Source organism: Cannabis sativa, chromosome X, assembly GCF_029168945.1.
Source record: "Cannabis sativa cultivar Pink pepper isolate KNU-18-1 chromosome X, ASM2916894v1, whole genome shotgun sequence".
Lineage (NCBI taxonomy): Eukaryota > Viridiplantae > Streptophyta > Magnoliopsida > Rosales > Cannabaceae > Cannabis > Cannabis sativa.
The window spans coordinates 67,614,380-67,626,888 of record NC_083610.1 but is presented as its reverse complement, the minus strand read 5'-3'; the positions used below and the strand labels follow the sequence as shown (position 1 = coordinate 67,626,888).

Below are 12,509 nucleotides of genomic sequence, written 5' to 3'. Positions count from 1 at the left end.
GTAAGAACTTCCCCTCCAAAATAAGTCCATTCTCTTTCTCCTTAAACTTCCCCTTTAAGTATCTAATGGCAACATCATTAGAGGAAGCATTGTCTACCGTTATGGTAAACAACTTAGAGATATCCCATTCTCTTAAACATGTCTCAATCTGTTTACCAATAGTTTCTCCTTTATGATCGATGACTTGACAAAAATTGATAATTCTCTTTTGATACTTCCAAGCATGATCAATCCAATGAGCAGTGATGACCATGTAATTCATATTTTGAATAGAAGTCCAAGTATCAGTAGTAATCGATATCCTCTCATGTCTGAAAATATTTCTCAATGTCACCTTCTCTTCTTGATACAACTTCAAAACATCTCGAGCAACAGTCATTCGAGAAGGGATCTCAAATCTAGGTTGGAGTATTTTCACAAATCTTTTGAAACCTTCACCCTCAACATGTCGAAATGGTAACTCATCTAACACAATGTATTGTGTGAGGGCGGTCCTACAAGCTTCTTTGTTATAGGCCACAACTACTAATTGGCCATCCCCTTCCTTGCCACCCTTAAGAGGCTCGAAACTTAAAATCTTCTGTTTTTCATCTTCATTTTTGAGTGGACTAAGCTCACACACTTTTCTCAAATAACTCCATAAATGACTAGTCCCATGTTTTTTAGTGTCACAATGAAAATCACTCCCACAATAGTTGCACATACACTTAGCAACACGAGGTTGTTGAGGTTCTTCATCATCATCCTCGGTAGCTCGGGGAGGATTGTCTTCCTTAGTGAAATGAAGCCAAACATCAGACTTTCCCTTCTTCTTAGAATTAGGAATAGGCACTGTAGGAGGTTTACCCCTTTTTTTAGCACCCTTACCCTTACCTTTACCCTTACCCTTATCCATACCATTATCTGTAGGATTCTCATCAAGAGGAGGTTGTTCCTCATTAACACCATTATCATCATTTAGTACCTAATACAAAGACTAGATTATAACGATATACAAAGACCAAATCGTGATATCACTCAATACAAAATTTATTTCCAAACAAAATTAAAAGATTTATGCAAATTAACAAAATATTAAATGTATTAGCTAATAGCCATCAATTGCAATATGTTTAATCTTAATTTAAAAATAAAATATGAGAGCATAGGTTTACCATAATGTCTTGACTATTTTTTTGTCTTAAATTTTAGTCACTTTCGCTCTTTTAGTCCAAAATAGATATCTTCAAATCTTCTCTTTGTAATCTGTATTAACAAAGAATTTTACAATGTTAATTTATATACAATATTGACTAAAAAAATCATATAAAAATATATATATATATATATATGTATATAATATTTTTTAATATTCTTTGATAGATTTAAAAGAAACTAATTTATTTAAATTTTCCTATAAAATCTTTTGCATTTTAAACTTTAACTTAACCAAGTATTATTGTAAATGATATTAATTATTGTAAATTTGTAATATTATTGTAAAAATTTCTGCATTTCTACATTACAAATTTACAATATATAATATATATAATATAATTATATATAAGCAACTAATAGTATATAACTATATATAATATATACAATATACAATATAATTCATACATACATACTATTCTAAACAAATACAAAAGCAATATATATAATATATAAGTAAATAAGTAATTATTTAAGTACATATAATAAATATATAATAGATAAGTAATTATTTAAATAAATAATATATATAATAATAACATATATATCAGTATTAAGCCTTACGACTTACGTTAACTGAGAAATGAGAACGCCAGTCGCCAGTAGTCACCACCTCAAATCTCGCCAGTCACGGGCGGACCGGTGAACAGTCAGCCGCACAGGTGGGTGGACATGTGACGCCGAACAAAGCCGACCATTCTTGTTCTTGGATGCGATCCCGCCGGAGAAGATAAATAGTCGCCGCCCTTGGAGAAGAAAAAATTTTGGTCTAAGAATTGGTTAAGCCTTACGTTACCTGAGAAGTGAGAAGTGAGAAGTTCTCACTGAGAACCAAAAAAAATGAATATTATGAAGTATGAAACTGTATGAGCGAGAATGAGAGTGAGAAAGAAAGTGAGAAGTCGTGTGTGAGGCTTGTGAGTCACTCTACGACTATTGGTAATTCTTTCATTTTTTTTTTTTTGAATCTGATTAAAAAATGAATAATATTAAATTTACAACAACTTAATTAATGAATACTTAAGCTGACCAATAGTTTTTAGACTTAGTAATGAATAGTCTTTTTTTTTCCTGAATGTGAAACTTGATTAATAAATAATTAAGTATTATTAATACTAATTTTTTTTTTTAAAAAAAATAAAAGTTTCGGGTTACGGGTTTCAATTTGACCAAAAAAAACTGCTTATCCACACCCTAACCTGAAACCCATTTTAGGCTTTTTCGGGTGTAACCCGACCTGACTATACGGGTTTTCTGATGGTCAGTTTTTTTGGCAGCGGGTCGGGGCAGGTGTTCGGGTTTTTCGGGTGTGCGGGTCCAAATATGTGCAGCCCTAGTTCTAATGACTTTAGTCTTTGGAGAATCAAAATATAAACTCTTTGGAAAATTTGAATTTTTATGCATCTTTTAAAGCATAATTGGTTATGTAAAAAAAACTTAGGGTAATTGTTAAAATAAGACTATTTTACTTAAACCCAAAAAATACCCCTCTCATAATCACCTCCCCCTTTTCTCTCTCCTTCCCTCTAACCTCTCTTTGCCTGTGCATACCCCATCGCAAGAACACACCGACCCACACAACGCCCACCCCACGGCACCATTACGTGACCCCCACCCACCATTCAGACCGACCGATTACCGCACGGAGTCAACCGAGTATTCTGACCGACTACCGCACGGAGGAGAATCCCAAACCCAAAATTTGTTATACCGGGTCCGATTGGGGCACGATGGGTACCTAAAAAACAATTTAGATGATTTTAATAGAATAATCTTAGATCTTACCAATATTGGTGTCAAAGTTAGATGAAGAAAATCAAGCTATAATTCTTCTCAGTTCTCTGGCAAAGGTTTATGAACATTTTGTTAACACGATTCTTTATGGTAATAAAGATACTTTGAACATCACTGCGGTCAAGGCTACTCTTAACTCCAAAAAAATTCAGAAGAAAGAATAAAATGGAGATGATTCCAATGGTGAAGGTCTGTTTGTCAAAGGCATATCAGATAAAAGGAATCACAATGATTTCAAACATAAAACCAATTACCAGAGATCCATTTTGAAATCAACATTCAAAGCACGAAAGAATTGCTACTATTATAAGAAAGGAAGGACACTATAAAAATGAATGCAATCTGTTAAAAGCTAAACTCAATAGAGACAAATTCAAAAAAAAAAAAAAAAGAGAAGCGTTTTATTATAAGAGGGTATGACTCTCTTGATGTGCTTGTTGTTTCAAGTCGAGTATCTAGCCAAGAATGGATTCTTGACTCAAGGTGTTCATTTTATATGACACCGAATAAACACTTATTCAGTAGCTTTAAAATATTTATAAAAATTAATTTTTTTTTTATATTTTTCGTAATTGACATACACTGCTAGAAAAGAGTTTGCTCGATATTGACTCCCTACCATCTAATTTTGACTTCGTTCATATTTTTAAGAATATGATAAATATTTTTTTTATATGTCTAAATTTAATTTAAGATAAATTTTATATATTTTAAAAATAAAATATGATAGAATTAAATTAATTTTTTTTTTATTATTTAGATAAATAATAAATTAAAAAGAAATAGTTATGCCAGGTGTAATATTTTCTATACTCCTACTAAAATGGTACCAAATATAAATTTGATTTTACATATTCTCATTCCTAATAATACTGTCTATCATATTTAAATTCTTGACATAGAATTTAAAAAGAGGGCTATCCATGTACCCTTTTTTAGGGGTTAGAATTTTTCAATATATAATTTGACCAATATTATTATTTTTTTGACCAATTAATGTTAATTAAAAAGTATATAAATTAGTGCAATTTTTAATTTATATTAATTAGTGAAGTTAATAAATTAGATCACTCTTTAAATTAAAATTAGTTGCCACATCTACATTTTGTAGATTATTGTTTAAATTATTTATGAAACTTAAAATATTATAATATTTTTCTCAATTGACATGTACTACTAGAAAAGAGTGTGCTGGATATTGACCTGCTATCATATCTAATTCTGGCTATGTTTTTAAGAATATGATAAATACTTTTTTTATATAAGTCTATTTCTTTTGGACAACATATAACTTTAAATTTAATCTAAAATAGATTTAATATATTTTAAAAATAAAATATGATAGAATTAAATTAGATTTAAATTTTTTATTATTTGGATTTATAATAAAATAAAAAGAATTAGTTATGCCAAGTGTAATATTTGCTATACTCCTTCCACTAAAATGGTACCAAACATAAATTTGATTTTGCATATTCTCATTCTTAATAATAATCAGCTTTATGTTCATCATATTTAAATTCTTGACACAGAATTAGACTTTGTTTGCTATACTACTTATGATTTTTTTTTTTTCTGTTTTTAATATTTAGTAATTAGTGTATATGTATTCATTTTTTAAAAAAATAAAAAATAAAAAATAATGATCTGAAATCCGTACAGTGATAATGGAAAACGCTAACAGAAATTCTAAAATAAACAACCGAGAGGAAATAGAAAATAAAACAAATTATTAAAACAATGTGTAGTTCTTAACGATCTAAATTAAATACATAAATTATAATAGTTTATTTTATTGGGTATTAGTATTAGCCACCAGCAGTACTAAATTATAATTTTCTACGATTGATTAATAATATAACACGACATGTAAGACGATAAGAAAGTGTTAGGTACCACTATAGTAAATCTATAAAACCAGCAATAATAATAATAATAATAATAATAATAATAATAATAAATCAAACATTCAAACCCGAACTCCAATTGCCATAAAACGACATCGTCTCAGGGAGCTCCGAATCCGAAGCTGCAGGAGCCTTATTAGTACCACCAGCAGAGACTGAGATCTTATTCCGAAGGTTAATCAACATAGCTAAGTGATTCTCCAACTCTTCATACGTCATATCCTCCACCGGTTCCTCCCACCACGCGCAACTATTATTATCTAAAATCGAGGCCAATCTCGCTTGTCTCACCAATTGCTTCTTCTTTTTCTCGGCCTCTTCCAACTCAGTCATAGCTTTTACAAAAGTACTAGTACTAGTAGTAGTAGTAGTACTAGCAGTAATGTTATCATTACTACCAGGTAATACTACTAGTGTTTGGTTATTATAATCAAGATATGAGCGAACGACGTCGTCCACAGATGGATGACCGAAGCAGAAGAGTTTGCCAGTGGGAGAGAAGACGATGACTGCCACCTTGGACCCACAAAGAAGGCTGAGCTCGCCAGCTTTCTTGAAGAGACCAGAGCGCCGTTTAGAGAAAGTGACATGTTTGTTACTCTTGTTTTCCAATTTCTTTATTTGGATCTTTTGTCTTCCTTGACTTCTCTTATTGTTAGTTTTCATTTTCTGATCATCAATGGATGCCATCATTTTTGAAGAAGAAAAAGAATATTGAGACACGGTTTATTATATAATTACCATATGAATTGACTAATTGTTTGTTGTGGTTTCCTTTTTTATTTTAGCTAGGTTTAAATAATTATCATTTGGGATTGTGTAATATCTTTTGGTTAATTATTTACCAAAAATTAAGGAAATTTGATTGTAATTGGAAAGCGACCGGGCAGTCTCTCATTTTATTGGCTAATAATAATAATAATAAGACAAATTTCCATAAAATTAAATCACAACATTTTAGATTTTAGAGTAACTAAAATAATATATTACTTTCATATTTTTGATGGAGATAACTAATATTTTGTACGTGTAACTTTGCAAAATAAGTTTATTACTGTGATTATTTGTTCATAGTGAAGGCAATAAAGTTGTTCATATTTTTGCAAAAAAAAAATTGTAAGGATATCTTTGCAAAAACTTAGTCGTACGTAAGGATAATTATTTTCAGTTATTATTGAACTATGTATTGATCTTGATGATAATCTTCGTATTAGTGATGATATTTGACTAATTTATATGGAATTTTTCTTTTTTGAAAGAGCATTATTATTGGGCATTAATCACCTTTTATAGGTAGCGTTTTATGATTGATTAATAATATTTTTTAAAAATTATTTTATTAAAATATATATGAGACTTAGTACTTAATTACACTAATAACAATATGATACCAAGAAAGATAATAGGAACAAGTGGTACTTTTAGCATTCTCTTCTTGAAAATGTTGTAAACAATTTCATATATATATATATATATCTCGATACTCCAATATCAACAATCACATTTTACCAAAAAAATAATTAATTTTTTTCACCCCGTTACTTTAAAATTATATTATATATTGTGGTGAATCTTCACCCTCAAAATAAGTTGTTACAACAGTAATAATGTCCAAGAAACATAATTCAAAACTAAAACTAATCACAAAATCAAAACTTGAACTTAATTGAAAAATAGACAAAAAAAACTTGGCTTGATAATGAATGAATGATGAATCTTTATTGAATAGGAATAGCCAGTATTACACAATAGAATGAGCCCAAGATTACAACTCAACACAGTAAGTAATTACAAAAAAATGCCTCATATTGAGGGAACTCACTTCAAGAGTGATACTCCAAAGCCAACTGTTATAACTTGCAGCAACTTTCTTCAGATTTATCTGATGATCAAATAGATGGACATACTGACTTGACAGCTTAAGTGAGTTTAATCCCAACAATTTCACCTGATTAGACTCACTTAAACTAAAATCCAAAGGAAATAGGTGAGGACATTAAATGTCTTGAATGCTTAACAAAATTAGACAGTGCCTAAACTTGTCTCTAGTTACACTTTTAGTGAAAATATCTGCAGGGTTATCATGTGTGCTTATTTTCTTCACTTGCACCTTCTTGGATGACACAATATCTCTTATGAATTGTAACTTGATATCAATGTGTTTTGACCTCTCATGAAACATTGGATTTTTCATGAGATGTAAAGCACTTTGATTGTCACAATAAAATGTGATATCCTCAGATTTAAAATCTAACTCCTCTGTCAACCCCTTAAGCCATATAGCCTCCTTGATGGCTTCTGTAGCAGCTATGTATTCAGCTTCTATAGATGACAATGCTACTACTTTCTGTAGGTTAGATTTCCAGCTAATGCAGCCCCAAAGAGCAGTGAATACAAACCCTATTAGGCTCCTTCTAGTGTCTAGGTTTGCTGCAAAATCTGAGTCCACAAAACTAGTAATTTCTTCCTTGTACTAGTTCTCCTTACTGAACACAATACCAGTGTCCAGAGTACCTTTCAGGTACCTCATAATCCATTTCAGTGCTTCCCAATGTTAAGGGCTAGGGTCTGAAATGTACCTGCTTACCACACTCATGGCATGAGCTAAGTCAGGTTTTGAACACACCATGGAGTACATGAGACTCCCAACACAACTTGCATAGGGAACATTGCTCATCTTGGCTCTTTCTACATCTATTTTTGGTGACTGAGATGCAGACAACTTGAAGTGTTGAGCAAGTGGTGTTGCAACTGGTTTGCACTTGTCCATGCCAAACTTGTTCAATACTTTCTATAGGTAGGCAGCTTGAAAAAGTACTATCATGCCAGACTTAGGTCTCTTTATGTCTATCCCAAAAATTCTCTTTGCTTTGCCCAGATCTTTCATCTCAAACTCATCACTAAGTTTCCTTTTCAGCTTGTCAATCTCTGACTTTTCTTTGATAAAGATCAGTATATCATCAACATAGAGTAACAAATAGGTTTGATTATTAAAATACCCACATGAATCATACTTACTTTTAGCGTATCCAATATTCAGCATATAAGTGTCAAACCTTAAGTTCCATTACTTAGGTGGCTGCTTGAGGCCATAAAGAGACTTTTTGAGTAGGCATACCTCATCTGGATTCCCATTGTCAAAGCCCTCAGGCTGTTGCATATAGATTTCCTCTTCTAATTCCCCATGCAAGAAAGTTGTTCTTACATCCATCTGTTCAATCTTTAGGTCCATGCTTGCTGCCTTTTCCGTCATGACTCTTATTAAAGCTTGCTTCACCACTAGAGAGAAAATCTCATTGTAATCGATGCCTTCTTTCTGAGTGAACCCCTTGGCAACTAACCTTGCCTTGAATCTGGTAGGCTCATTCCCTAAACCTTTTTATGCTTGAAAAGCCATTTACATCCTACCAGCTTATAGAACTCTGGTTTCTTCACAACAATCCAAGTTCTACTCTTCTTGGATGGCCTGCAGCCATGCTGCAGCATCTTTACTTCTCATAGCTTCTTCGAAGCTAGTGGGTTCTGAACTGTCAACCTCTTCTGCAATCATAAGTGCATATGTAATGAATTCAGCATAACAAAATGATCAGGGGCTTTTCTCTGTCTTCTCTCTCTATCTCTAGGTAATTGATAGCTGTTGAGTTCCTACTGATCTTCATTGTCTTCCCATTCTGTTGCCTCCGTTCTATCTGGAACAGAACTAGTTGGTGTTGTAGGAGCAACCTGCTCCACCTCAATCTAGATGTTCTCATTTAAACTAGCTTCACTGTCTTTGCAAGTGCTCTTGGTTTTCATGGCCATTTCATCTTTCTAAAAAACCACATCTCTATTAATCAAGCACTTCTTGAATCCAGGTTCTAAACACCACACTCTATATCCTTTAACCCCTTCATGGTAGACTAGAAACATGCATCTCAATGCTCTAGGTTACAACTTATCTTGTCTAACATGCACAAATGCAGTACATCCAAACACTTTCAAGTGATCTAAGTTTGGGGGTTTACTTGTCCATAACTCTTGTGGGGTCTTGAAGTTGTTTGGCACAGATGGTGAAATGTTGATTAGGTAACAGGCAGTTTTAAGAGCTTCTCCCCAAAAGCATATGTATGCACCTAACCCTCTCAATCAAAGTTCTATTCATCTGTATGCAGTAAAGATGCTGCAGCATGGCTGCAGACATCTTTACTTCTCATAGCTTCTTCAAAGCTAGTGGGTTCTGAATTGTCAACCTCTTCTGCAATCATAAGTGCATATGCAATGAATTCAGCATAACAAAATGATCAGGGGCTTTTCTCTGTCTTCTCTCTCTATCTCTAGGTAATTGATAGTTGTTGAGTTCCTACTGATCTTCATTGTCTTCCCATTCTGTTGCCTCAGTTCTATCTGGAACAGCACTAGTTGGTGCTGTAGGAGCAACCTGCTCCACCTCAATCTAGACATTCTCATCTAAACCAGCTTCACTGTCTTTGCAAGTGCTCTTGGTTTTCATGGCCATTTCATCTTCCTAAAAAACCACATCTCTATTAATCAAGCACTTCTTGAATCCAGGTTCTAAACACCACACTCTATATCCCTTAACCCCTTCATGGTAGACTAGAAACATGCATCTCAATGCTCTAGGTTACAACTTATCTTGTCTAACATGCACAAATGCAGTACATCCAAACACTTTCAAGTGATCTAAGTTTGGGGGTTTACCTATCCATAACTCCTGTGGGGTCTTGAAGTTGTTTGGCACAGATGGTGAAATGTTGATTAGGTAACAGGCAGTTTTAAGAGCTTCTTCCCAAAAGCATCTGTATGCACCTAACCCTCTCAATAAGTTCTATTCATCCTCTCAGCAACACCATTTTGTTGAGGGGTTTTGATCACAGTTCTATGTCTCTTGATTCCCATTGTGGGACACAATCCCTTGAACTCATTTGAGTAGTACTTAAGACCAATGTCAGTTCTTAGTACCTTAATTTTGTTCTCAGTCTGGTTTTCTAGTAGCCTCTTTCATGTATCAAAGGTTCCTAGAGCCTCATCTTTGCTTTTCAACAAATACACCCAGACTTTTCTGCTGTAATCATCAATAATACTCATAAAGTAGTGTGCTCCACCTTTGGTTTGAATCCTAGATGGTCCCCAAAGGTCAGAATGGACATAAGCTAACCTTTTTGTGGTGGTGTGTTCTGCCTTGTTGAACTTCAATCTACAAGCCTTTCCCAAAACACATTCATCATAGAATTTAAGTCTTTCTGTTAGCTTCTCCTTGAACAGTCCTTGCCTGTTCATTTCCTCAAGTCCTCTCTGACTTACATGCCCCAATCTACGGTGCCATAGCCTTGGTTGACTGTGTTTGGTTGACTCTATACAGGTGCTGCACTACCTGATATTGTCTTTCCATCCAGGAAATACAATCCATTACTCAACATTCCTCTCAACACAGCTTTTGTGCCTTGTGCAATCAAACACAAGGTCAACATGACCTGACCTGACCTGGAACATACCTGACCTGTTACAAGGTCAACATGACTTCATCATGATTCTTTAACAAGATTGTTCCCTCACCTTTGATCTCACACACTTTGTTGTTCCCAAGAAAAATTGTGCCCCCATGACTCTCTGAAAGAATCCTAAACAGTCCTTTGTTTGGTGTCATATGAAATGAACACCCTGAACCTAGAATCCAATCTCCACCTGAATCTGATCTAGACATCACAAGAGCATCAGATGACACTACAAGTGCATCAGATGACCCATAGCCATTAGCTACATCAGCAACTCCATGCTTCCTAGACTTGTGATGATTTTCCCTCTTCAGTTTAGCATTCAAAGCCAAACACTCATCTCTAAAGTGGCCCTCCTTCTTGCAATAATAACATTGCTTTCTTGTAGCTCCATTAGAGCTTGGCCCTCCACTGGAGTTTCTAGAATTGGATCTTGAATGGTCACCTTTGTAGCCATTTGAGTTTTGATTTCCCTTGTATTCCCTCTTGGGGAATTTTCCCTTAACAATGAGTAATCCTTCTCCATTGATCTCATCTTTCTCATCCCCCTTCTTCTGAATTTCTTTAGAATTCAATGCAGCCTTAACCTCTTTCATAGTCAGAGTCTTTGCCATACAAGATCGTATTAACAAAGTGCTCATACATCTTGGGAAGTTAACTTAATAGGATTATAGCCTGGTCTTCATCATCAATTTTTACCCCAAGATTATTCAAATCAAGAATGATTTTGTTAAAATCATCTAGATATTTTCTCAATTCCTTTGATTCATCCATTCAAAGTGTGTACAATTTCTTCTTAAGAAACAACTTGTTTGCAAGAGATTTTTTCATGTAGCTCGATGCCAACTTGTTCCAAAGACCCAATGCCTTGTCTTCATTTGAAACTTCTCTCAAAACCTCATCACCAAGACTGAGGAGGATGGCACTATGTGCTTTGGCTTCAATCTCAAGTTTTTTCTTGTTGTCTTTAATTAATTTCATGGCTTCATCATCAAGTGCCTCATAGATCCCTTGGTGAACTAGAAATGCCTTCATTTTGATTCTCCATAGGCTGAAATCATTCGAACCATTAATGAATTTGTCCACCTCAAACCTTGTTGAAGCCATTAAAACTAGTTCTTGATTGCTTTAACCTGGTTCTTGAAAGTTCGAGTTTGATTCTTGAAATGATGAAGATGAGTCTTGATTGGTTAAATGTGATTCTTGAACTCTAAACCCTGAGCTCTAATACCAATTGTGGTGAATCCTCACCCTCAAAACAAGTTGTTACAGCAGTAACAATGTCCAAGAAACACAATTCAAAACTAAAACCAATCACAAAATCAAAACTTTAACTTAATTGAAAAATAGACAAAGAAAACTTAGATTGATAATCAATGAATGGTGGATCTTTATTGAATAGGAATAGCTAGTAGTACACAATAGAATGAGCCCAGGATTACAACTCAACACAGTAAGTAATTACAAAGAAATATCTCACATTGAGGGAAATCACTTCAAGAGTGATACTCCCTTTTACATCCCTCCACACACACTCACTATGATCTTGGACTCTCTCTCTCTCTCTCTCTCTCTCTCTCTCTCTCTCTCTCTCTCTCTCTCTCTCTCTCTCTCTCTCTCTCTCTCTCTCTCTCTCTCTCTCTCTCTCTCTCTCTCTCTCTCTCTCTCTCTCTCTCTCTCTCTCTCTCTCAACTGAATCTAAAGTATGAGCTTTAGAGATTAGAACTCTCAACTCTCAAATCGAAACTCCTTTTTAGAATAGAGGAACCCCTATATATATAGTTGTTGGTGGGTCCCCTTTAAATTGGTATTAAAGCCAACTGTTATAACTTGCAGCAGCTTGATGAGCAAATAGATGGACATACTGACTTGACAGGTTAAGTGAGTTTAATCCCAACATATATCATTTACGAAATTCCACACAAAAACCCCTATAGTAACTAACGGAGCAACCTAAATCGCAATCAAAATTTGTATAACAACCCATATAGAAACCACCGGAGAAATCACTAGAGCAACCCAAACCGTAAAGTAGAAAGAAAAAAAAAGTTAAAAAATAATTCATAAGATAATTCCCCTTATGAATTTAGGAATGTATTTTCTTTTTTTCTTTTTCTTAATT

The 12,509-nt window shown here is 33.9% G+C and overlaps 1 protein-coding gene across 1 annotated transcript; it reads right to left on the bottom strand.

The window, feature by feature from the left end:
* Positions 1-4,698: 4,698 nt before the first annotated feature.
* On the bottom strand, positions 4,699-5,657 carry LOC115713874 (agamous-like MADS-box protein AGL62). Its single transcript, XM_030642357.2, has one exon. The coding sequence runs from the start codon at positions 5,586-5,588 to the stop codon at positions 4,950-4,952; it is 639 nt and encodes a 212-aa protein (XP_030498217.2). The 5' UTR covers positions 5,589-5,657; the 3' UTR covers positions 4,699-4,949.
* Between the last annotated feature and the right edge of the window lie 6,852 nt (positions 5,658-12,509).